Source organism: Triticum dicoccoides, chromosome 4B (genome assembly GCF_002162155.2).
Source record: "Triticum dicoccoides isolate Atlit2015 ecotype Zavitan chromosome 4B, WEW_v2.0, whole genome shotgun sequence".
NCBI lineage: Eukaryota > Viridiplantae > Streptophyta > Magnoliopsida > Poales > Poaceae > Triticum > Triticum dicoccoides.
This window is the reverse complement of record NC_041387.1, coordinates 12706072-12730148: the sequence shown is the minus strand read 5'-3', so window position 1 is coordinate 12730148 and position 24077 is coordinate 12706072. Positions and strand designations below refer to the sequence as shown.

Sequence of the window (24077 nt, the reverse complement as noted above, 5' to 3'; positions counted from 1 at the left end):
TCCTTAAATATTACTGCATCGACAATATGTTACAACTTTATAGGAAAAAAACAGAAAATCTCTGTCATTGCAACTTACACCAGGTTAAGAAAAGTTGGGGCACCTATTTCAGACTGACGCCACTTACTGAGTTATCAGAACCAAAGATATGCAGGACCGGGCACATATTGCCTCAATTTGTGTCCATAAACTATAAGGATTTAATGGAGTTTATATGATATGCAACAGCTCTGCTATGTCCTAGGCAGAAAGACTTGTTTATGGACACCGGCATTTTGTTCTTGATAATCATTGGCTGTAAATGAACAAAGCAAGAGCTATGGGAAAAAGAGTACAGTACAAAGATCACCAAAGTATATGCTCGAAAGCTTCAGGGCTGGCTTGCAGTAATGCATCCCGCGACATGCTAGATCTAGATGTCCTCCCTAACGAGGTCGAGGACGCACTCGACGTTGGCGGCGGGTTGGTCAAAGATCCTACCTAAAAATGTTGATGCATAAAAAGAAAAATTTGTTTGTGAAACTAAAAGATACTACTACTTTGAAAGAAAGCACGGTGTTGATCTAATTTAGTTTTAGTTTTTCTAACCACGAGCTTTTCAGATGTCATTTGACCATGAAAATTTGCACGCTAGTTCATCCAAGCATCTTGGATTTTTTACCTACTTCTTTTTTTGAAACAAGAAGTTTTTATCTACTTTTTTTTAGGGAAAGAAGTTTTTATATACTGTTCACCGAGGCTCATCTCTGGATTACCGTTGAATCGCGCATAAGTTACCCAGCCCATTTACATTGGGCCTCACGGAGTGCTTGGATTCGCATTCGCTAATTCCTAAAAAAAAAGGAAGGAAAAAAAAACACAAACCCCAGAGGCAGCCAGATCCAGCGAGAACCTAACCCAAACCAGAGCTCCGGCGGTGGCCATGGATCCCCTGGCCGTGCTCCGGGACTACGCCGCCCGCGGCGACCTGGACAAGATCATCTTCAACGGCGACGACGTCCTCTTCGGCGACGACTACACCTTCCCGGCGAACGCCCCCACCGCCTTCACCTCCAAGCAGTCCGGCCGCCCCTACCCGCTCTCCGCCGCCGTCTTCCTCGCCCAGCACAACGACCTCAAGCACACTGACTTCCTCCAGGCCGCCCGCCTCCGCCGGATCCCGCCCGTCTCCCTCCCCGACCGCAAGACCTTCCTCGACTTCCTCCACTTCGGGGACAGCTCCCTCCCTTCCGCCGAGCCCCTCCTCCCCTCCTCCTTCGCGCAGGACGCCCCGCCCCCGCCCCCGCCGCCGGAGGACGAGGAGGGGGAGGGCCCCGACGCCGACGACGCCTCCACCGCCCACGTCCGCGCCGTCGAGCGGCCCCTCAAGGACCGCAACGCCCTCCTCGACGCCCGCGGCCGCGACTTCCTCGCCATCTACCACGCCGCGCTGCGCCGCGAGGAGGACCGCCTGCGCAACAAGGACGCCGCGCCCTCCGCCGCCGGCCGTGGGCACGAGCCCTCCTCAACCGCCGCGGTGTCCCTCTCCAACCCCAAGCTCGACAAGCACGGGCTCGGCGACGGCTTCGTGCCCATCATACTGGTGCCCAGCGCGTCGCAGACGCTCATCACCATCTACAACGTCAGGGACTTCCTCGAGGACTTCGTCTTCGTGCCCAGCGACGACAAGATGCGGGCCATGAAGGGGAGCCCCAAGCCCGAGTGCGTCACCCTGCACAAGAAGCACGTCCGCGGGGCTGCCGGTCCGGTGGCGTTCGAGGTCAGGGACAAGCCGGCATCGCTCAAGGCCGACGACTGGGCGCGGGTCGTCGCCGTGTTTGTGCTCGGAAAAGAGTGGCAGTTCAAGGACTGGCCCTTCAAGGGCCATGTCGACATCTTCAACAAAGGTTTGCCACTCTAGTTACTGCTTGCCTGCTTGTAGTATATCTGCGATTTGTTGTGTTTGCATCTCCGGGAGCTCCGTTAGTTTTTGCTCAATGACTGTAGAAATAATCACATCACATCGGTGATTCAAGATTTTCGTACTGAGAGGTTCATAGTGATCGCTGAATTGTCCATCGACATTGCAGGATAGGGTTGTGCTGTACCGGGAGGGAGTACACTTTGAGTACTTACTTTGTTAACCCAATTGGGTTAAAATGATGCTTGTTTTTGGCATTGACATTGACTGTCGAGCAGGAAATCACTGCCGCTATGACTAACCAAATCATACCCGTTTGCCTGCACCTTTTATCTCTGTTCCTAACAAAGCCTCCCACTAAACTTGGTCAAAAATTTATGGTATTTGTAATGCAACATGGAACATTAGATTGCTCTGTTTCTCTTTTCAGCACAGCAAGTCGATACCATCTGTGGCCTAACATTTTAAACTTTTCTCTCAGTTATTGGGTTCTTTGTACGCTTTGAAGATGATAGTGTGGATTCAGCAAAAGTGGTCAAACAGTGGAATGTCAAAATCATATCTGTGAGTGGGAGGAATTTTCCATATTCTTTTTTGGTTATTGTAGTCAAATTCTATCTTGCTCCCACTTACAGCTACTTATTGTGTTACTAACCTATGGCGCAGATAAGCAAGAATAAAAGGCATCAAGACAGACCGGCTGCTCTCGAGGTGTGGGATCGGCTGGACGAATTTGTGCGGGCACGCTCATAGGTGAAACCTCGTGTGTATCTAACCATGTGATCTTTTAACCTGTCCCTTCCATCTTGTACTTCATACGGGCAAAACCTTGAATTCCTGGTGAATTTAATAACCGGGTTTTGTAGGATTGGCTATCATGTGTTTTCTTGAAGTTCAACTGTCGTTGCAGTAACCTTAGTGATACATGTGTGTTTACTGAAGGTTCAGTTTTGTTCTTTGTGCTATGGTCTTGTCAAGCATTTGGTGACCTAGAGTATGGTGCAGGGGTAGTCCTGCAGGCAATTAGGATGAAGGCTTCACCTCAAATATGCATGATGATATCAAATTGTGCTATTCAAGTTAATTTTATAACAAGGAAGCCATCATAGTGTGTAACTTCCTTTACTGTAATGTTTTAATAATTCACACTGGTAGTTTTAGTTGTTGGCTTCTTGCTATTTCTATATTTATTGTTAGAAGAATCCAGAAATGGTATCAACTACTAGCATCTTGACATTGTTATTTTGATTGATTTGGGATTCACATATTTCTATATATTGTTAAATACAATGCTCGAGGATTTGCTAAGTGTAGCCTTTTCAGTTCTACAATGCTCATAGTAGGTTTTGCCTTTATGCAAGTTAAACTGTTCCAACTTCTTGCCAGAAGTGGGCCTGTAATGTCATCATTTGAGCTTACATGTAGTAATTTTTATGGTCTGTCAGACATATCCCTGATAATGAGATAATGAGCCTGTGGCGGCAACTGGGCTAGGATATATAGTTGAACTAGACCATGATGACGCGCTTTGCCGCACCGTTCATTTCGGTTATAGAACTATGTTAATTTACATGATCCGGTCTATAATAGTCACAATGCATACATAGGTTAAATTTGCATGAACCGGTCCAAGACATAGGACTAAGGCTTTACTTCAAATATTAGGCATGCAAATTTGAAACCTTGAGGGTACCCTCTGACCCTCTTTAGTTCAACTAAATGAACTAAATTATCAGAATCTAGTTCATTTGGTTGAACTAAGTAGGATTGAAGGGTACCCTAAAAAAAAGGGCAACCTGGTGCATGTAGCTCCCGCTTGCGCAGGGTCCAGGGAAGGGTCCGACCACTTTGGGTCTATAGTACGCAGCCTTTCCCTACATTTCTGTAAGAGGCTGTTTCCAGGACTTGAACCCATGACCTCATGGTCACAAGGCAGCAGCTTTACTACTGCGCCAAGGCTCATTGAAGGGTACCCTAATGGCTCCAAATTTGCATCCCAATCAAATATGCATGATGGTATCAGATTGTCCTGTTCAAGTTAATTTTTTAGCATGAGAAGCCATCATAGTATGTAACTTCCTTTATGTCATGTTTCAGTAATTCACAGGTATTTTTAGCTGTTGGTTTCTTGCTATTGCTATATTAATTATTAGAAGAATCCAGAAATGGTTATCATCAACTACTAGCATCTGGACATTGTTATGTTAATCGATTTGGGATTCACATGTGTCACTATATATTTTGGATACAATGCTCAAGGATTTACAAGTGTACCTTTTCAGTTCTACTGTGCTCATAGTAGGTTTTGCTTTTATGCAAGTTAAACTGTTCCAACTTCTTGCATTTAGTAAATTTTTATGGTCCATCAGGCGTATCCTCGATAATGAGCCGGTGGTGGCAACTGGGCTAGGATAAACTGTATATATTTAAATCATTCTTCATATTCTATTGGTTAACTGTTAGCTTTCTACCACCCTGTATTTTTGTAAGGATATTAACCTTACCTGTTTCGAGTTAGTGATGATTACTTTTTCTTATATTTTGAATGAATTTTATCAAGTGTTTTTCATGGCCTCATCCCTTGGTGACATTTTCTTCTGATTTCGTTTTCAGTCGCTGTTATGACTCAAATACTCAAATACCATGTTGGGTGATGGAAGTGGACTTATGCTGGCTGAGTTGTCGACAAGCAGAACAAGCACCCCTATATCCCAGCCTTCGTATTTCAGGTGCCGGTCGATGGCGGAATGAGATGCCAGGAACCTACCTTCCTTCTGCATTCATGATGATTTGCATCTTATGTGCATTTCGGTTGCTAAGCTATGATGTAGTCTATCCAATCTGACATATTAACTGTAGACTGGTGACATGGTGCTAGGCTACTTCATCCGCAGCATTGTCGGAGATGGTGTCATCATCTTTTCACCATTTCCTTGTGTGGATATTGGGGATTAGGGAAGCTAGGGGTTATCCACGAAAGGAACATTGTCTGATTCCATTGTTGTAACCAACGCGAGCCATCAGGATCTGAAACCCTAGAACATTTTGCTTTGCTTCAAACACATAAACTGTAGTATCTTCACTGCAACATGGTGTAACACGGGCGCGGCCTGAATCTACACCGCATCGTATGGTACATCGATACTTTCGCTGGGGTTACGGTAATGGCTATGGGGGCTTACACAAACATGGCCGAAACATAGGCAAGAAACACACTGATGAGCACGGTGGCAGCGGCGGAGCTTGGCGCCCCTGCTGCGTGCAGCAGTTCTGGGAGCTTTGATATCCCCTGTGAATCGGTGCTTGATCCAGCGCCTTGGGGGGCAACCTGTCCCGTCTTCGTGGCAGCAGCCTGAGAATCGTCACCTGCTGCCGGTGGAGCTTCAGTCGCACCGGCACTCTCCGGCGTCGATGATGTTGTGGCTGCAGGCTCAGGCTCGGTGGGAGTGGCCGCCGGAGGTGCCGCTTCTGGAGACGCGGCCTTTGCGGTTGGCGTCGTCGAGTCGTCGGTCGAATTGCTCGCGCCAAAGACATCTGCACCATCATCATCAGATTTCCGTCAATGAAACCCCTGTCAATGGTGTGTTGTAGTACTCCCTCCGTCCGGAAATATTTGTCGGAGGAATGTATGTATACTTGTCGGAGGAATGTATGTATCTAGATGTATTTTTATTTTAGATACATCCATTTTTATGATAAGTATTTTCGGACGGAGGGAGTATGTAGTAGTGGTGAAAGGAAGGGAGGAGATGAGGGACGCACCATCGCACGGGTCGGTGGGCAGGTTGCACACGTTGGGGATGATGCCCTGGACCTGGCCGAGGACGAGGCCGAAAGGGCTGGGCGCGAGCTTGGACATGGCGCACAGGCAGGGGCCCTGGGACTGGAAGAAGGCCTGGAGCTGCGAGCAGCACGATGGCAGCGCCGCCGAGCCGGCGCCGAAGACGTAGCCGATGCACGGGGAGAGGCTGATCGGCACCGGCGCGCAGGTGGGCATCGTCATCGTCGTCGGCTGCACCGTCGTCATCTGTGCCGAGCACAGCGCCGCCGTCGCGACGAGGACAACCACCCCGAGCACGCGCCGGGTCATCTTGGATGGTTCTTGATGGAATGGAATGGAATGTACTGGATCGGATTGGATTGGATTCGACGTGGGGAAGACGATGGAAGCGGCAGGGTTTATGTATACAAGAAACTGTTGGGAAAAGCTGGGAAACTGTGGCCGGGTGGATGAGCCGGTCTATCTAACTGCCGGTCCTGTGGCTTTTCGAGGCTCGCCGGTGAACTGACCGGAGAATGTCGCGCTCGCTGCCGGCTCTCTGTGACTGTGAGAGGTCTATCCTACCGGGCCGCTTTCCTGCAGAATGTGCTTTGATCAGCTCGGCTTGGACGGTTGGTCACCAACCCGATTGCCTCTCATGCTCGCCTGGTGAGCCAAAACAGAGCCTCTAGCTCTAGTAGTACCCAGTGACTTTTTTTTTGTGTGCGTGGGCAAAACCAAGTACCCAGTGTGGGCCCCACCTGCCCTAAACGTTCAAATATTCTCCAAAAAAAGACCCAGATATGTTATAAAGAGATTTCATAAGAACTCCAATCGTCATTATTGAACCCATGAATCGATTTAAAACGTGACACATTAGTCAGATAAACATAGTTTACAATTATGCAAGGCTTGCACGTGGACTCCATCTGTCATAATCGTGCTCACTGGCAAAGATTAAATAGCGAGGATGGTTATGGATTTGTAGAAAATGGCAGTGCACTAGTCTTTCGCCACATGGTGCGACCCTATCAATCCTGCATCGCTAGCTGTCTGGCGCACCGAAGGCCTACAATAGGTGGCGGCACTAGGAGGTGTCGTGAGTTGGTGGTATACCTGACCATAAGTGGGGCTAGGCCTAATAAAGCCCGCAGTAGAAAACTTAGGCCCATACCTGGCCCGGCCCGACCGTCAGGCCTGGCCCATAAAAGGAAAAGCCCGGTCGTCTTCCCTAAAATGCAAAAAGTCAAGCCCAAGCCCGGCCCGTCCCCCGGCCTAGATTTCAGGCCCATGCTCAGCCCATCGAGCCTCAGGTCTCTTTCCTAAAACGCAAAAAAGTCAAGCCCAAGCCCGGCCCAACCTTCGGGCTCAAATTTTAGGCCCAGGCCCAACCCACGGGCAAGACCGGGTCGGGTCGGACTGGCCGGCCCGGGTATCCCGTGGCCAGGTATAGTTGGTGGTGAGTGGTGACCATTGTCGGCATTTTCCCGGCGAATGTACTCCGCGGATTGGCACAAGAGCCATATATGTCATGGCCTCTGGGTTCAACATGCACGACATCATACGTTTTACTACAACTCCTGGTTTTAATTTCGCAAAGGGTTTGGGCTCCTCTGAAATTTGAATTGGGCAGAAACTCATCTAATTTTGCCCCAAAAATCTGTTTAAACCTAGTTCAGATTCAGGTTCCACCAAATTTGGTTCACTTTAAATTTTGGAGAACCCTCCTGTTCCATGGAGGTTCTACCTTTGCCAAAGGTGTCTTTCCATCTGTTTTTATATTATACTTTCTCCCTTTTTATCCACATATTAGCTTTGTCTTAAGTCAAAGATTGTAAACTATTTCCGCACACACACAAAAAAAAGATTGTAAACTATGACCAAATTTATATTTTTTGTGTTAACATCTACAATGCCAAATAATAATATTCCATTCATTATTTAATATATTGTCATAAAATGCATATTTCTTATTGTTAATGCTTATATTGTCTTCTATAAATAAACTTGATTAAACTTTATAAAGTTTGACTTAGGACTAAACTAATATGCAGAGTAAAAAAGAACACAGAGGAATTACTTTTGTAGAATCCGTCACGAATTTCGACGGGATTTAGAGCAAAGAACATGTTTCAAGTCTATCACGAACCCAGGTGTATCACGCAATGCTGTTTCGTGGCTTGTCGGGCTGACTTGCTTTGTGTGATGAACCATACCCAGCTCCGTGAGACGTTGGAGGAAGCCACCAAGTGGAATTAATTCCTCGTTACAAAAGCTAGCACTATATATACATCGCACCACCAAGTGACAACTCTGGTGTGCACTGGGGATAATAATAACCGATAAAAACAAGTCACACCTCTGATGTGCAGTGGAGCAAATCAGTGACAGACTCATCACTGGTAACAGGCGGCACATCCATCTAGTCGAGTCACGAACTCACAACATGCCCCGGCAGGAATCACATGACGATATCAGAGAACATAAGCAGCTAGGAACGAGGCAGCCATGGCCAGGACGACGACGGCAGCGGAGGTCCCCTTGCACTCAACGGCAGCCGCCGAATCAACCGTCCCCGGAACCGACTTCACCCCACCACCGGAAGGCGTGCCAGCCGGGTCCGCATCAGCCGGACCGGTCACCGGCGCAGCAGCCGCAGCATCAGTAGGTGTTCCCGTCGACGACGACGGCGCCGGAGCAGAGCTGGTGGTCCCTGTCACAGCTGCACACACACACACACAGCAACAGAAGTGGTTAGTCACTCTCACTCCACTTCAGTATGTCGCTGGCATGGCAGCATGCGCGTACCGGAGCAGGCGTTGGGGGGCAGGTCGCAGGCGGTGGGGAGCAGGCCACCGACCACGGACCCGAGCTGGGATGGCACGGCGGACACGGCGGCGCAGAGGCACGGCGCCTGCGACTGGAACAGGGCCCGCATCTGGACGCAGCACGCGTCGGACGGCGACGAGGAGTTGCCGATGAAGTAGCTCACGCACGGCGACAGCGAGGCCTGCACCGGCGGGCAGCTCGGCACGCTCACGCCCGGGCTGGGCACGGCCGGCGGCTGCTGCTGCGCCGTGGACGCCGCCCATGTGACGGCCAGCACGGCGAGCCCCAGGCTCAGCGCGGACGAGAACGAGAGGCCGCCGCTCCGGCTTCGGGCCATCGGCGGGTGGATGGATGATCGGAGTGAACTGGCCGGGCTTTCTGGTGCACTGTGCGATCGGCCGGTGGACGTGCCGTCGTGCCGTGGCTCGTGGTTCATTTATAGGTGCTCGGATGCTTTGTTGGACGAACGACCGGTGGCCCGGTAGCGACGGGCAGATCGACTGCCCTATCTAATCTAACGTCCAAAAGTGGAGTAGCTTGCACTTTGCCACTGCTTTTCCAGAGATGTCACCGTGTTGGTGGGAAAACTCGGATGAACTCGACACTGCTAGCTGAGACGGATCGTGCATCAGAGTCTCTCTCCTTTTTTGAAAGGAGATAATAATAATGCTTTAAAAAAAATTGAAAACACCCAAAGTGCAACTTAAATCTGATTAATATCAAGCAAACACAAAACCAATACAATGCACAGACAACTGGATGAAGAACGACTAGTAAAAGATAAACGGAAATGTTAACGCCCACACGTGTGGGCGTTGACCATCTCGACCACACGCATCCATCATCGTCCAGTACTATATGCACGAATCTTGACACAATCTGACTGATTTTTCTGTGCCACGTAGGACAAGGCGTGTGTGTGGTGTGTGACATAGTTCGCCCACACATCTGTTTTACCACACGGAGGGGCCAGTGTGTGAGCGTTTAGCAGTTCACCCACACACCAGTTTTCAGTCACGCACAAGGGCTGGTGTGTGGGCATTTGCCATCTCGCCCACACGCCCGTCTCCTCTCCCACACGTAAGCTGCTAGTTGCCATGTGTTTTTGCAGCGCACATGGCAACTGCCTCTAGTGTGCTTTATAAGCAGGTGTCAACTCTCTTTTTTTATCCGAGTTGCCATGTGTTTTTGCAGGGTACACGGCAACTGCCTAGTGTGCACGTAAGCAGATGTCAACTGTCTTTTACCGAGTTGCCATGATGTTTTTGCATGGTACATGGCAACTGCCCCAACGTGCACGTACATGGCAACTGCCCTAACGTGCACGTAAACAGATGGCAACTCTTCCTTTTTACATGGCAACTGCCCTAGCATGCTTGTGAGCACATGGCAACTCTCTCAACTGCCTAGTGTTAGTATGTGGCAACTCCTAAAGTTATGAAATCATGGCAACTACATTAGATCAGACCATACATGGCAACTGCAGTTGAGCAACCATGGCAACTGCAGTTGTCCGACATGGCAACCGTAGTTCAGCGACATGGCAACTGCAGATAAACGAACATGGACGAGGGTCTGGACCATGGCAACTGCGGGCGCGCGGTGGGCGTCACGCGTCGCGTGCGGGACCAGAAGGGTACGAGGCCTGACATACGGACGTGTGGGCGTTATCAACTTCGCCCACACGCACGTGTGTGAGAGGGTTCAGGAGGGAAAAAAAGATGTGTGTGGGCATTAGTTGTTTTGCCCACACGTAGATGTGTGGGCTGGTTGCTGTCCATGCCACACGAGGCGTGTGGCACAACTACCTGATACACCACACGTGTGGCAGTTATCGAGATCTTTAATCGGTACTGTACTAATGAAGAAGGGATTACATCGTCGCAAAATAATTTGGACCTCTTCGTTCACTGCTGTGTGACTCAAGGTCGTGCTACAAGATTTGGGAGGAAAAAAGCGTGTTGTTATTTCATCCAAAACTCATGGACATGCATGGCTCTTTTTGTTGGCACGTCGGCGTGTATGCCTCAGTCCTAGGCTCATGGTCGAATTCTATTCTTTGAGCTTCAATTCAAAAATGTGCACATTTCAATCTGAATCTTCCACCTTTTACTTTTTGAGCTTTCGCCATTCGCCTCAGCCTTTGTATCTCATGGAGCAACCTAGCAGAGCATTAAAAAAAAGAGGTAAAAGCACCCCAAGTACCTTAACTTGCATGGAATGTGATGATTTAGTACCAAACTTGCAAAATGCAACTCCACCATACCCCAACTTGCACTGGATGTGATGATTTGGTCCCCGGCCTATCACAGCTCGACAAGTGGCAGCCAGGTGGCTGGACCGGTCTTCGCCCGCACTTTTGCAAGAAACACCCTGCCATCTTCTTTAATTAACCCGCATTACTGGATGTTAAGTGCAGTTAACTGCATATCTCCCTGTGGCTGGCGCTGTGCCATCGGACCTGCCGACCACGATGCAGGAGCTCTGGGACGACGCGCTCACCCCCAACGCCACGCTCCGGCGGCTCATTGCCGTATGGTTCTCCCGTCGGTACACCCACTTCAAGAAGCGCTCGGCTGACTACCACGGCCGCGCCGCCGACCTTGTCCACGGTCTCCGCGCCACGACCGTCCCGAGGAGGCATCCCTTCACTAGAGAAATGACTACAGGACTCCATTCTTAGGGAGATGAGGGATGGGCATGAGCTAGTTATGCCAGCTAATGAAACATCAGTGATATTGCGTGCAAGTAATGTCCAGCTTCAGCAAATTCTTTAGTCTTGACACAACGAAAGACAGATCAGTATTTGTCACTCCTGAGCACTTGCTCAGGCTCAACTCTCTTAAAGAGACACAAGAAATTCCAATGTATTTTAGTCCATCAGCCATGAACTTGCAGCCTTCCAATTTCAGGGTCTGCAATTTAGGAAGCATTTGGAAGCATCTTTCCATAGATGGAGTAACCTGCCAAAAAGAAGAATGTAAAACAAACTGGAGAAGGTCAGGTTATGCCTAGATGATGCTACTACAGTTAGATACTTACATTACAGCAGTACGACAGATTCAATTCCAAGAGATTTGGCACTGCCTCCACAACTGATGAAACTCCCGCATGAGTGACATTCCGACAGGTTGACATATCGAGCACCTGCAAGAGTAGAAGTGTTATTTTCAAGTTTATTGACCACAATACTTGGGAAACTTTGTTGAGTGCCTACACATGTTCTTATGTAACTACTTGTTCTACATCGACATGTATGGATGTGCCAAACATTCTATATTAACTGCAAATGCAGCGCTAGTATCCTAGCGACATTAAATTATAAAATCTACACAAAGAGTTGATGAACCTAATAGTGATCAAATGAAGGTGACATGACACACAACACTAACACACGAGACAAAATGGTCTAGTTTGATGATTACCCGTAGTGATTTGCTGCATTCATTCTCAAGACCACTAAGGGCATCATCATCTATTCCAACACATCCCACCAGTGCCAACACCTTAAGATTGGGTAGCTTCATGATGGCTGGAAGGCAGTCTTTGGAGATCTGCAATGCAAGATAAGTATTTATTAGTCCAACGAAATTAGTGTGTTTCTCTATTTGGCACCTCAACAGAAAGTAGCCTATTACTTATTCCCATCCTCAAAAGGTATTTTCTACTGCAGTAGTCCAATTCTTTGATAGGAAAAATCAAGTCACTGCGATAGTCCAATTCCATGAGCATTTCTTGCAAAAGAAAATATAAACAGAGTTGCTAAAAACATCAAACCGTTGTGCTAATATCTCCTACAAAGATCGAAAGGGAAAACTGCCAAACCGTATGGAGAAATTCACGTGAGAGACATGTACATCTAAACTTTCCAAGAAAGCACCAAAATCAACTTTTTTTCTCATTAATTAAAGTGTTTCTCGAATCAAGAAACGCATGAACGGGGAACCCCAAGCCATAACTCCTTTCATCCAAGAAATGGAATAGGGCGCGATGGAGAGAGATCAAGAAGAAGCATGGCTCACCATGGTGTAGGAAAGATGCAGGGTCCTGAGTTTCTTGCACTTGAGGGCGAGGAGCTGGACCCCCAAATCCGTGATCCCGAGGCACCAGTTGAGCGTGAGCTCCCGCAGGTCCGGGCAGCCGACGGCGATGCAGCCGAGCCCCATGTCCGTCATGGGCTTGCTGCACGAAAGGCAGAGCCTCTGCAGGTGAAAGTGCAATCATGCCCTTAATCATATTTTGATGTTGATGACAACACATATGCTAGGGACTAATCATGTTTATCAAGTATATCTCAGGATTATGTCTCAAGGACCGTGTGCATGGATCATGACTAGGGACAAAAAGCATATAGCTCAAGAATGGAGATACAAGATATTGACTTCATTTATGGTTTGTTCTTGAGTATAGGGATCCCGCACTATTAAGAGGGGATCGTTGGATCTAGTGAAAAATTTGCTCAAAAGCCACCTTTTCTATACCCTGCCTTCGGACGTCTCGTGTTCTACGGACGTCCGGTCCCTCTTGATTGCCCGGACGTCCGGCCACTTCCGGACGTCCGGTGTTTCACAACAGAAGCATTTCTACGGATGTCCGGAACTCTCCGAACGTCCGACACTTTCACAACAGAAGCATTTTTATGGACGTCCGGACTCTCCGGTCGTCCGTGCTCCGGATGTTCGGCCCAGCTCGGACGTCCGTATCCTATACACTAGGTTGTAGCTCACATTTTCACAGCGGCCGGTCGTCCGATGACTGTCGGACGTCCAGACCTATTTGTACCTCCGGACGTCCGACGTTCTCCGGACGTCCGGCCCATCCTGTACCCCAAACGGTCACTTTTACCCACCACCTATATATATACCTTTCCCTTCCACAGGATAGGGTTGACCATTCACCTTGAGCCTATCAAGAACACTCCTCACTCTCTCTCTCTCATTCATCCACACCAAATCCTAGATTCCCAAGTGTTCTAGGAGCATTTGAGAGAAATTCTCCAATCAAGTGATAGATCCACTCCTTACCCTTCTTTGCACCAAAGGAATTCGTGACTTGAGCAAGTTTTGAGCTTTTCCCCATCGTTCTTGTTACTCTTGGAGGTTGGAGACTCCTAGGCGGTAGGAGTCATTCGGAGAGGAATCGAACTTTGTGATTACCCTCGGAAAAGTTTGTGAGGGTTTGGAGACCACCCCAAGGTCTACCACTAGTGGTTGAGAAACACCTCTGTGGTGTTGTCTCAAAGGGAGAATAGGGTGAGCCTTCGTGGCGTTGGTGTGCCTTCGTGGTAACATCCACCTCTCTAACGGTGACTAGCTTCCCTCTAAGGAAGTGAACATCGGCATACATCCTCGTCTCCCGGAGTTGCGGTTATTCCTAACCCTAACTCTCTACTTGTGGTTACTTGTCTCTTTACACTTACGTACATTATATTGTGCTTGCCTACTTACGTGTTTGTGTTGTTTTCTTAGTACTTTGTGCTCACGTGCAATTGTTAGGCTCATCTTCATATTCCGCATTATTGCCTAAAATTGCCAAGTAATAATTAAAATTTGTAATTATACCTATTCACCCTCCCTCTAGGTCCATCTCGATCCTTTCATTTGGTATCAGAGCCTCGTGCTCTATTCTTGTGGCTTAACCGCCCTAGAGCGAGATGAACCCAGATAGGACTCCCCTGGTTGTAGATCCTAAGGATAAAGGCGAGGTTTCTTCTGAAGTCAAGTTCTTTACGTCTCAGGATCTAGAACGAGCCCTTGCTAAGCAAAAAGAGGAGCATGATGCTTCTCTTGAGGCCTTGGTCCAACTGAGATTAGCCACGTTGTCCGCGGTGCTTGCACCACACTCAAGTGGTGTGGGTTCGAGGCCAACCATGCCTACATCATCACTTGGTCAACAACCTCCTAGCAATGAACACGCTAGTGTTCCTTGGCTTTACGCAATACCTCAGGTTGAGAAACCAAGATATAATCCTCAAGGCAAACCTCCTTTACTTAGTGCTACTTCTGATTTTGCTTTGTGGAGAGTTGCTATGCAGGATCATCTTCGACATGGAAACGATGAGATGCTGGAGATCATAGAGTATGGCTATCATGTGGTTGATCCAAAGAACCCCACACCAAGAGAAATATATGACAAGAACCTCAATGACACGACAATCATGTGTATAAGGAGAGGTATGGGTGAAAAGCAAAGGAGACCGTTCATACACATCACAAGTGCCAAGGAACTATGGGAAAGTATTATACGATCCAGGACTGGCACTTCTACCCTCCGAAGTGCTCAATATGAAATTGCCAAGGGGCAATTGCAAAACTTTTGTATGAAAAAAGGTGAAACCCCCAATCAACTCCTTGAGCGTCTCATGACTCTCACTGTGGATATTGAGTCATGTGAGTGTGACAAGACATAAGATGGATTCAACATGACTAAGAGGTTTCTTGTGGATAAGTTGCTTCATGATCTTGCTCCATATCATCATCAAATGGTGTGGGACATAAGACAACACCATACCTTCAAGTAAATGACCACTGATGACATCATATCCACCTTCCAACTATTTGAAGAGTCAAAGGCTAATGCCACAAAACATCTTGCCATGCATGGTTCCCCATCATCAAAGATCAATCTTGCATTGAAGGCCAAGCAAGTATGTGAAGATGAGCAAAGTGAAGAAGAAGAAGAAGAAGATGATGATGAAGATGGTGATGAGATTGAATCCGACGAGGGCCCTTCGTATGAAGACATGGCTCTTTTTGTCAAGAAGTTTAGCGCGGGAAAATTCAAGGGAATATTTCAAAAGAAGAAAGTAAGAAAATGCTACAACTGTGAAGAAACCAATCACTTCTCCAACGAGTGCCCTTATGAGAAGAGAGAAGATAAACCAAGGTTTCCCTAGACATTTTCCAAGAAGAAGTTGCCAAATCCTTTGAACTCCAAGCTCAAGAAGAGAGATGGAAAGGCAATGGTTGCTCAAGAAGAATTTGATCCGGATGATGTTAGTGGTGTTGCCGGAGTTGCTCAAGACTCTCAAAACACGTTGAGGTTAGTAAACAAGAGTGGTGACGTGGTCACCTACAACTACATGAAAGATTACAAGGGCAACGCTCACAAGTGCCTAATGGCAAAGGCCATGGTTGAAGAAGGAGAGGACCAAAGCTCTTCTGACAAGGTCAAGGTAACTCCACGATCAAATCCTCCTCTTTTCACACCTTCTACTCCTAGTGATGAGTATCTTGATGCGGAGGATAGCTATGAGGATGATGATCTAGATGATCCTATGATTGCTAAACTTAATAAGTTCATGTGCTCCCTCAAAGGAAAGAAACTCACTATGTTTCGTATGCTTATGGAGATGGTGAGTAAGCACACCATCACCATTAAGGAACTCGAAACCCTCGTCACCGAGGAAAAGGAAAAGTGTGAAATCCTTGAGCGGAAAGTCCAATATGAGGAAGCATGAAATGATGAACTATGCTTAAAAATTGGTGCAAATATTGATGTTCACACTAATGATCTTGCCTCCTTGAAAAAGGCTATTGACTCTTGCGAAGAGTTAATGAATGATAAAAGTAAGCTTGTGAAGTCTCATACTTCTCTATCTAAGGATTGTGAGCTTCTATCCGTGTCTCTCAAGACTAAGGAAGGAGAGCTCACCTTTCTTAGAAAGAGTTTTGAGACGCTCAAACTTACTTATCTTGAAACTCTAGCCAAGGCTTACTCTTCCCCTATTATAAATGTTGATGCTTGTACTACTAACTCTAGTAGTGATCTAGCATCTATTCTTGAGGAAAATCGTTTTCTCAAGGCTCAAATTGAGAAAGGTCTCATGACATGTGCTCAAGGGCAAAAGAATCTTGATGAGATTTTGAGCCAACACAATGAGGTGTTTGCCAAAGAGGGACTTGGGTTTGACCCGAGCACAAGCAAGAAGAAGACATCCTCTCACAAGTGCACAACTCCTCTAAAAGAAACATTTGTAAGAGAAGGGCACAAGGAGAAAGGTAAGGTTGTGAGTGGGAAGGCCACAAGGGGCATGCCCACTCTCAACAAGCCTAAAGAGTTCATGCCTCCTTCCTATGTACTTCGTAAGACTAAGGATGGAGAAGTCTTTGCAAAATTTGTTGGTCATCGAAATGCATTCGGTTCTATGCTATTTGGGTCCCTAAGACTCTTGTAACTAACTTGAGAGGTCCCATTGCAAAATGGGTGCCTCTAACCAAGTTCTAATTGTGTGTAGGTAAGCTTCTCCGGTGGAGTGAAATGGGTGATTGATAGTGGATGTACAAATCATATGACCGGAGATAGAAAATTGCTCTACGGTTTCATGGAAGCTATTCAACCATTCATGAGCATTATGTTTGGTGGAGGTTCAAAAGGACATGTACTCGGGTTGGGCAAGGTGGCCATCACAAACAACATGTCTCTTGCAAATGTTATGCTTGTCCAATCCCTTAAATACCACTTGCTTTCTGTTCGCCAATTGGCTTCTGTTGGTTATGATACACTCTTTGGACTAACGGATGTGAAAGTCTTTAAGAGAGATACTCTTGAAGTGGCTTTTGTTGGAGAGTTGGATGGCAACCTTTACACGGTTGATTTCTCGAAAGAGAGCACATTCCATGCAACTTGTCTAATGGCCAAGGCTGACAAGGGGTGGCTATGGCATCGCCGGCTAGCCCATGTCGGCATGAGAAATCTTCAAGATCTCTTAAAGGGGAATCACATCCTTGGACTAACCAATGTCTCTTTTGAGAAAGATCGTGTGTGTAGTGCATGCATAGCCGGGAAGCAACATCAATCAAAGCACCCACCCAAGAACATATTATCTACTTCAAGGCCCCTGGAGCTCCTTCATGTGGATCTTTTTGGGCCTCCTTCATGGGATAGTCTTGGTGGGAAAAAGTATGGGCTTGTCATTGTTGATGATTACTCAAGATATACATGGGTGTTCTTCCTCAAGTCCAAGGATGAAACGAAGATCACCTTCATTGATTTTGCCAAGCAAGCCCAAGGCAAGTTTGACAAAGAAATCCGGGCAATAAGAAGTGACAATGGCTCTGAGTTCAAGAACTATACCTTGGAAGAATTTCTTAGTGATGAAGGGATTGAGCATCAATACTCATCTTCATACACTCCTCAGCAAAATGGTGTAGCCGAAAGGAAGAACTGTACACTTGTAGAGATGGCAAGGTCCATGTTGGATGAATACAAGTCACCACATAGTTTTTGGGCCGAAGCTGTCAATACCGCATGCCATGCATCAAACCGGCTTTTCCTCCGCACTATATTGGAAAAGACTCCATATGAGCTTCTAACTGGAAACAAGCCAAATGTCAGGTACTTTCGTGTATTTGGGTGCAAATGTTTCATCCTCAACAAAAGAGAAAGGTTAGAAAAATTTCAATCCAAAACAATTGAGGGTATATTTGTTGGCTATGGATCAAACTCTCACGCCTGTAGAGTCTACAACAAATCCAATGGATGTGTTGTAGAAACTTGTGACGTGGTGTTTGATGAATTTAATGGCTCCCATGGGGAGCAAGTTGATCTAAGTGATGTAGGTGAAGAAGATTCTTCTCAAGACATTTTGACCATGGGTGTTGGTGCACTTCTTCCTATGGAACAAGAACCTCATGATGATGAAGAAGAAGATGGAGGTCTCACACATCATCAAACTACTTCAACATCCATACCACCACAAGCTCCTATTGTTCCACCGATATCCTTAGCCCAAGTTGAAGAGGATGATCAAGTCTCTCTTAATGATAATCATCAAGAACAAGATCATCATTAAGAGCAAGAACAAGAAAGTCCAATCATTGATGATGAGCCTCAACAAATGCAATATGAACAAGAAGATCTTCCTCCACACGTGAATGCTCCATATGTTGAAGATGTGGATGATGGACATGAAGTTGAACCTAGTGAAACCCTCACCTCCATCATGCCTCGAGTGGCTGGTCGTGTTGATGTTGACAAAATCCTCACCGGCATCTCGGAAGGTAGAGTCACTTGTAAACATTTGACAAACTTTTGTGCTCACTTCTCGTTTGTGTCTAGTATTGAGCCACTCAAGGTACAAGAGGCATTGATGGACAATGATTGGCTAGTTGCTATGCAAGAAGAGTTGAACAGTTTTGAACGCAACCAAGTGTGGTCATTAGTCAAGAGGCCATCTACCGAGCACAACGTCATTGGAACAAAATGGATTTTCAAGAACAAGTAAGATGAAAATGGTGTAATCATCCGCAAGAAGGCAAGGTTAGTGGCACAAGGGTACTCACAAGTTGAAGGTTTGGACTTTGGTGAGACCTTTGCCCCCGTTGCTCGTCTTGAATCCATTCGCATCTTACTTGCCTATGCCGCTTTCAATGGTTTTACATTACATCAAATGGATGTGAAGAGTGCTTTCCTTAACGGTCCTCTACAAGAAGAAGTATATGTGTCACAACCACCCGGGTTCGTTGATCCCTTTCACAAAGACTATGTGTATAAACTTCATAAGGCTTTGTATGGCCTCAAACAAGCACCTCGTGCTTGGTATGATCATCTGAAGAAGTTTTTACTCGATGATGGTTTTGTGAGAGGGGTGATCGATCCCACTCTTTTTACTAAGAGGGACAAGGGTGATTTGATCCTATGCCAAATCTATGTAGATGACATCATTTTTGGTTCTCCTAACATTCATTTGTGCAAGAAGTTTGCGGCTTCAATGACCAAGAATTTTGAAATGTCACTCAATTCGGATTTGAAGTTCTTTCTCGGATTTCAAATTCAACAATTTCAAGAAGGAATTTTCTTATCTCAAGCAAAGTACCTCAAGGATATTCTAGAAAAGTTTGGTATGTCTGATGCTAGTCCATGCAAGACACCCATGGCAACCAAAATTACTCTCACCGAAGACACAAATGGTACTCCTTTCGACCCATCTACTTACCGCTCTATGATTGGTTCATTGCTTTATCTTTGTGCATCTAGACCAGACATCATGTTTAGTGTATGCATGTGTGCTAGATTTCAAGCTTTCCCTATGGAAAGTCATCATAAGGTGGTTAAGCATATTCTTAGATACCTTGTTCACACCCCAAAGTTGGGCCTCTGGTACCCCAAGGATGCTAAGTTTGATCTCATTGGGTACACGGATGCGGATTGGGATGGAGACAAAGTGGATCGTAAGTCCACATCCGGTGCATGTCAGTTTCTTGGACGACCCTTGGTAAGTTGGTCCTCGAAGAAACAAAATTGTATTGCTCTCTCTACCGTAGAAGCTCAATACATTGCTGCCGCTAGTTGTGCAACTCAGTTGTTATGGATGAGGCAAACTTTGAAGGATTACGGTATCACCTATAGAAATGTGCCTCTTCTGTGTGATAATGAAAGTGCCATCAATATTGCTGAGAACCCCAAAGATCATCTCCGCACCAAACACATTGATATTAGGTATCATTTCTTGAGAGATCATGTTGAAAAGGGTGATATTCACATTGATCACATTGGCATAGATTTTCAACTAGCAGATATCTTCACCAAACCTTTAGATGAAGCAAGGTTCTGTCGACTTAGGCGTGAACTTGGTATCTTGGAGCTTGACAACATTATGTGAAATCTAGTACCCATTCATGCATGAATCTAATGTCTTGTCATGATGTAGGCATATACTTAGGGGGAGACCTTCAATTCATGAATCTTCTCACCCTACTTAATGCATAAAAAGAACCAACACTCTCAAAGTAACCATGGGTCTAGACCTATGCTGCTTTAACATGATGGAGTAGTGACTATGCACTCAAAGTTCAAATCTTTCCATGTCATGTCATGTCTACTCATACATTGTGGCATTAGCCACCACTTGTAGTATATGGCTATGATTGAGTGAGGTAGGGTATTAGTTCTACATAAATAATTTTTTTTACCGTGGACGAAAATTGTCTTCTCCTCATCATGATCAGCACTTGCACCTTGCCTCATGTCAAACTTCTGGCGTCGGATGTCCGTAGGTTCCGGACGTCCGTGTGGTTCTTCAATGCCGATCGTCCGTAGGCATCCGGACGTCCGTAAATTCTTCTCTCATTACCATCGACCGGTCGTCCGGCCTCTCCGGACGTCCGTGAAATCCTCTTTGGTTCCTTTAGTTGGCCTAGACGCCAAAACGTCGGACATCCATAAGTCCCCGGACGTCCGTAATAAACCTTTTGTTACAATCTGTCCAGTCGTCTGAGGCCGTCGGTCGTCCGTAAAATCATCCCTGTCATCCTCTATTTTCTGTTTGTCCCGACTCCGGTCATCCGTACCCCCCCGGTCGTCCGGACGCCTATTCGACTCCGGTCGTCCGTAGGCTCCGGACGTCCGGACGTTTTTACTGGCCACTATATATATTGCGCGGTAGGGTTCTCAACTGTCCACATCTTCTATCCGCGATTTCCCCACCGCCGCCGCTGATGAAGTCATGTACCTGGGGTAGGGTCATGGACCTGTCCAAGGCACCCTCCCCCAGGACATCTTTAGAAGAAGCCGTCTTCCAGTCGACCTAGAGGGACTCCACTCGACTGACTGGAAGACACTCGACGCGCTTGAAGACACTCGACCATGAAGACCCACTCGACTACCAGGAGTTCAAGATCTAATCTGTATCCAAACGGTCTGTAATTAAGTAGTCTTTATGATCATGATGACACTTTATGTAGGGCGTTACCAGTAACGCCAGGCCTTAATGTACTTTAAAACCTCCGCTGCGTGGGCTGGCTGGGGTCTTGGCATCTTCTATATAAGCCACCCCCCTCCACTGGCAGAAGGGTTCGCACCCCTGTAACTCTCACACATATAATCCAGTCGACCACCTCCGGGCACCGAGACGTAGGGCTGTTACTTCCTCCGAGAAGGGCATGAACTCGTAAAACTCTTGTGTGCACAACTACTCCATAGCTAGGATCTTGCCTCTCCTTAGTACCCCCCTACACTATTGTCAGACTTAGAACCACGACAGTTGGCGCCCACCGTGGGGCAGTTGTCTTAGCGACTTATTGGAGAAGTTGCAATTTTCCTGATTCCCATCATCATGGTTTCAGGCGGAGTTTTGGTTGAGGGCCGCGAGATCCGTCTCGGCGCGCTCACGTTCATCGCCGACGACTCTGCTTGGCTGCAGGAGGCTCCGCGCGACGTCGACGCGCTCCCAGTCCGCGGGGCTACGCACTTTCGAGCGTGCGTCCGCGGCGTCCTTCTGCGGCAACCGTCGACCCAGTATCGGCCGGTTTTTGTGTCATCCTCTCTCCCAGCTTCCCGCCGGCGTAAGCGCTCCGGTCGGTCGAGGCTTTAGCAGTGGGTGAGGCACGCGGTGGCTCACCAGTCGACCACCGCCCAAGTCGCGACAATCGAGCCCGACGAATCTCTCTACGGCCTGTTCGACCTGTCGACTGGTTCCGCAGAGACTGCATCCGAGTGCGACAGCAGTGATCCGGCGGCGGAGGTCCTGATGGTCAATGGACCGCATGTTCCCCCCGGCTTTCCCGGTGCCGAGGGAGGCAAGGCGAAGGCGATCCGTTGCACGTCCATGAGGAATACCTCCCCGAACCCCTCAATTCACAACAGAGGGAAGAGCTTCGTCGCCGGAACATGGATGCGCTTCACACTCCAATTGTTGGAGAAACCCCTGAGGCTCGCGCCTTGGAGGACGCGCGCTTGGCCAACCTGGCTGAGCGCACTCGACTGGAGAACCTTCAGCGGGCACTCGACGAGCATGCGCGGCAACGGATTCCAGACTCCAGTCGACGCCAGCTCTTTCCACCTCCGACTCAGGTATATCGAACTCCGATTCAGAATTTAGCAGCTGCAGCCCGTATAGCAGAATCGATTCAGCCTTCCCAGTCAGAGGCTGGCAGAGGCTTGATGCAGATCAGAGATTTGCTCCGGGCAGCAGGAGATCAGAATTCAACTATATCGCAGTCGTGGAACAGGATTCACAGCAGATCCGTGGCAGCGAATACAGTCCACTCGGCTCATAGCCCCAGATCGCCCCCGAGGCATGAAGGGCGTGGTGACCGACACGATCAGTATAGGAACCATGAACAGTATGATCACCGATTCGATCGCAACGATCGACGTCGAGTGCCTACTCCTCCCCCCAAGGGGTGGATCTTATGTGCCCAGCACAGTGGAGGGCGAAGATTCCCAGTCGACCCCAGGGAACTAGGATTTGATGCGAGGTCCATCATCGTTCAAGGTCTGGTCGACCGGAACAGAGCCCACAGAGAGGGTAACGACAGAGATGTACCCACCAGCAGCCGAGTGCATGTCTCTGGACCAGAGTGTTTCAGCAGAGTCATCAGAGCCGCGGTGATTCCTCCCAACTTCAGGTTGGCGACTGGAGTCAGCAAGTTCAACGGTGAGTCTAATCCCGATACTTGGCTTGAGGACTACCGAGTGGCTGTTCAGATCGGCGGCGGAAATGACGAGGTGGCTATGAAGCATCTGCCTCTTATGTTGGAAGGGTCAGCCAGAGCATGGCTGAATCAATTGACACCCAGCAACATTTACACGTGGGAGGACCTCTCCCGAGTGTTTGTCAGAACGTTCGAAGGAACATGCAAGCGACCGACAGGACTGACAGAGCTGCAATCTTGTGTGCAGAAGTCGAATGAGGCTTTGAGGGATTACATCCAGAGATGGATCACACTGCATCACACAGTAGAGAATGTATCTGATCACCAGGCAGTCTACGCCTTCAAGGAGGGCGTAAAATACAGAGAGCTAAGCCTGAAATTCGGTCGAACCGGAGACATGTCTCTGAGTCGAATGATGGAAATAGCCACCAAATATGCCAATGGTGAAGAAGAGGATCGGCTCCGGAGCGGCAAGCATAAGTCAGTCGCCCAGGAAACCGGAGGAGGGAACTCCAGTCGGAAGCAGAAGCGGAAAGCCGAGCCAGCTGATCCTGGAGAAGCCTTGGCCGTGACTCAGGGGAAGTTCAAAGGAAAGCCCAAGGGGCCTTGGAACCCCAAAAAAGTAAAGGATAAAGAAGGAAACGACATGATGGATTTACCGTGTCATATCCACACGAAGAAAGATGAAGAGGGTAACTTCATTTACCCGAAGCATACCACTCGACAGTGTCGACTCCTGATACAGCAGTTCCAAGGAAAGCAGCACAAGGATAAGGAAAAAGAGTCGGACAAAGTCGAGGACAAAGAGGACAGTGACGAAGAATATCCGCAGGTCAATTCCACCCTGATGATTTTTGCTAACGTTGAGAGCAAAAACCGACTGAAAGTTATAAATCGAGAGGTGAATATGGCTGCTCCGGCAACACCCAATTATCTGAAGTGGTCTCAAACCGCCATTACATTCAACCAGTCTGATCACCCGACGCACATAGCCACCCCTGGGAGGCAAGCTCTGATGGTCGACCCAGTCGTTGAGGGCACTCGACTGACTAAAGTGTTGATGGATGGCGGCAGTAGTTTGAATATACTGTACGCTGAGACGCTGAAAGGGATGGGCATTCCGATGTCCAGACTCAGCACAAGCAACATGAGTTTCTATGGAGTCATTCCTGGCAAGAAGGCCGCGTCACTCGGCCAGATTGCTCTTGATGTG

The 24077-nt window shown here is 47.7% G+C and overlaps 3 protein-coding genes across 5 annotated transcripts; 1 reads left to right on the top strand and 2 right to left on the bottom strand.

The window, feature by feature from the left end:
• Window positions 1-840: 840 nt before the first annotated feature.
• Window positions 841-4988, top strand: LOC119294582 (protein CDC73 homolog). 3 transcript variants are annotated; one of them, XM_037572794.1, is made up of 4 exons: window positions 841-1886; window positions 2382-2464; window positions 2567-2663; window positions 4514-4988. In XM_037572794.1, the coding sequence occupies exons 1-3, from the start codon at window positions 923-925 to the stop codon at window positions 2651-2653; spliced, it is 1134 nt and encodes a 377-aa protein (XP_037428691.1). In that variant the 5' UTR covers window positions 841-922; the 3' UTR covers window positions 2654-2663; window positions 4514-4988. The 3 variants fall into 3 exon arrangements, with proteins under 3 accessions (XP_037428691.1, XP_037428688.1, XP_037428690.1); XM_037572793.1 differs by having other exon boundaries at window positions 842-1886; window positions 2567-2653; XM_037572791.1 differs by lacking the exons at window positions 2567-2663; window positions 4514-4988 and having other exon boundaries at window positions 2382-2554.
• LOC119294583 lies at window positions 4958-6046 on the bottom strand. The gene is made up of 2 exons (XM_037572795.1): window positions 5663-6046; window positions 4958-5434 (listed from the first exon to the last, which is right to left on the bottom strand). Exons 1-2 carry the CDS (start codon window positions 5988-5990, stop codon window positions 5079-5081), a joined length of 684 nt encoding a protein of 227 aa, XP_037428692.1. The 5' UTR covers window positions 5991-6046; the 3' UTR covers window positions 4958-5078.
• A 1846-nt stretch (window positions 6047-7892) lies between these two features.
• On the bottom strand, window positions 7893-8925 carry LOC119292422 (non-specific lipid-transfer protein-like protein At5g64080). The gene is made up of 2 exons (XM_037571268.1): window positions 8469-8925; window positions 7893-8382 (listed from the first exon to the last, which is right to left on the bottom strand). The coding sequence occupies exons 1-2, from the start codon at window positions 8923-8925 to the stop codon at window positions 8135-8137; spliced, it is 705 nt and encodes a 234-aa protein (XP_037427165.1). The 3' UTR covers window positions 7893-8134.
• Window positions 8926-24077: the final 15152 nt, after the last annotated feature.

Coding starts and splice junctions, on each gene's coding strand:
- LOC119292422 (XM_037571268.1), bottom strand. CDS start 8,925: ATGAACCACGAGCCACGGCACGACGGCACGTCCACCGGCCGATCGCAC. Junction 8,383..8,468: donor GCCCCCCAACGCCTGCTCCG/GTACGCGCATGC, acceptor GTGTGTGTGCAG/CTGTGACAGGGACCACCAGC.
- LOC119294582 (XM_037572791.1), top strand. CDS start 923: ATGGATCCCCTGGCCGTGCTCCGGGACTACGCCGCCCGCGGCGACCTG. Junction 1,887..2,381: donor TGTCGACATCTTCAACAAAG/GTTTGCCACTCT, acceptor CTTTTCTCTCAG/TTATTGGGTTCTTTGTACGC.
- LOC119294583 (XM_037572795.1), bottom strand. CDS start 5,990: ATGACCCGGCGCGTGCTCGGGGTGGTTGTCCTCGTCGCGACGGCGGCG. Junction 5,435..5,662: donor GCCCACCGACCCGTGCGATG/GTGCGTCCCTCA, acceptor ATGATGGTGCAG/ATGTCTTTGGCGCGAGCAAT.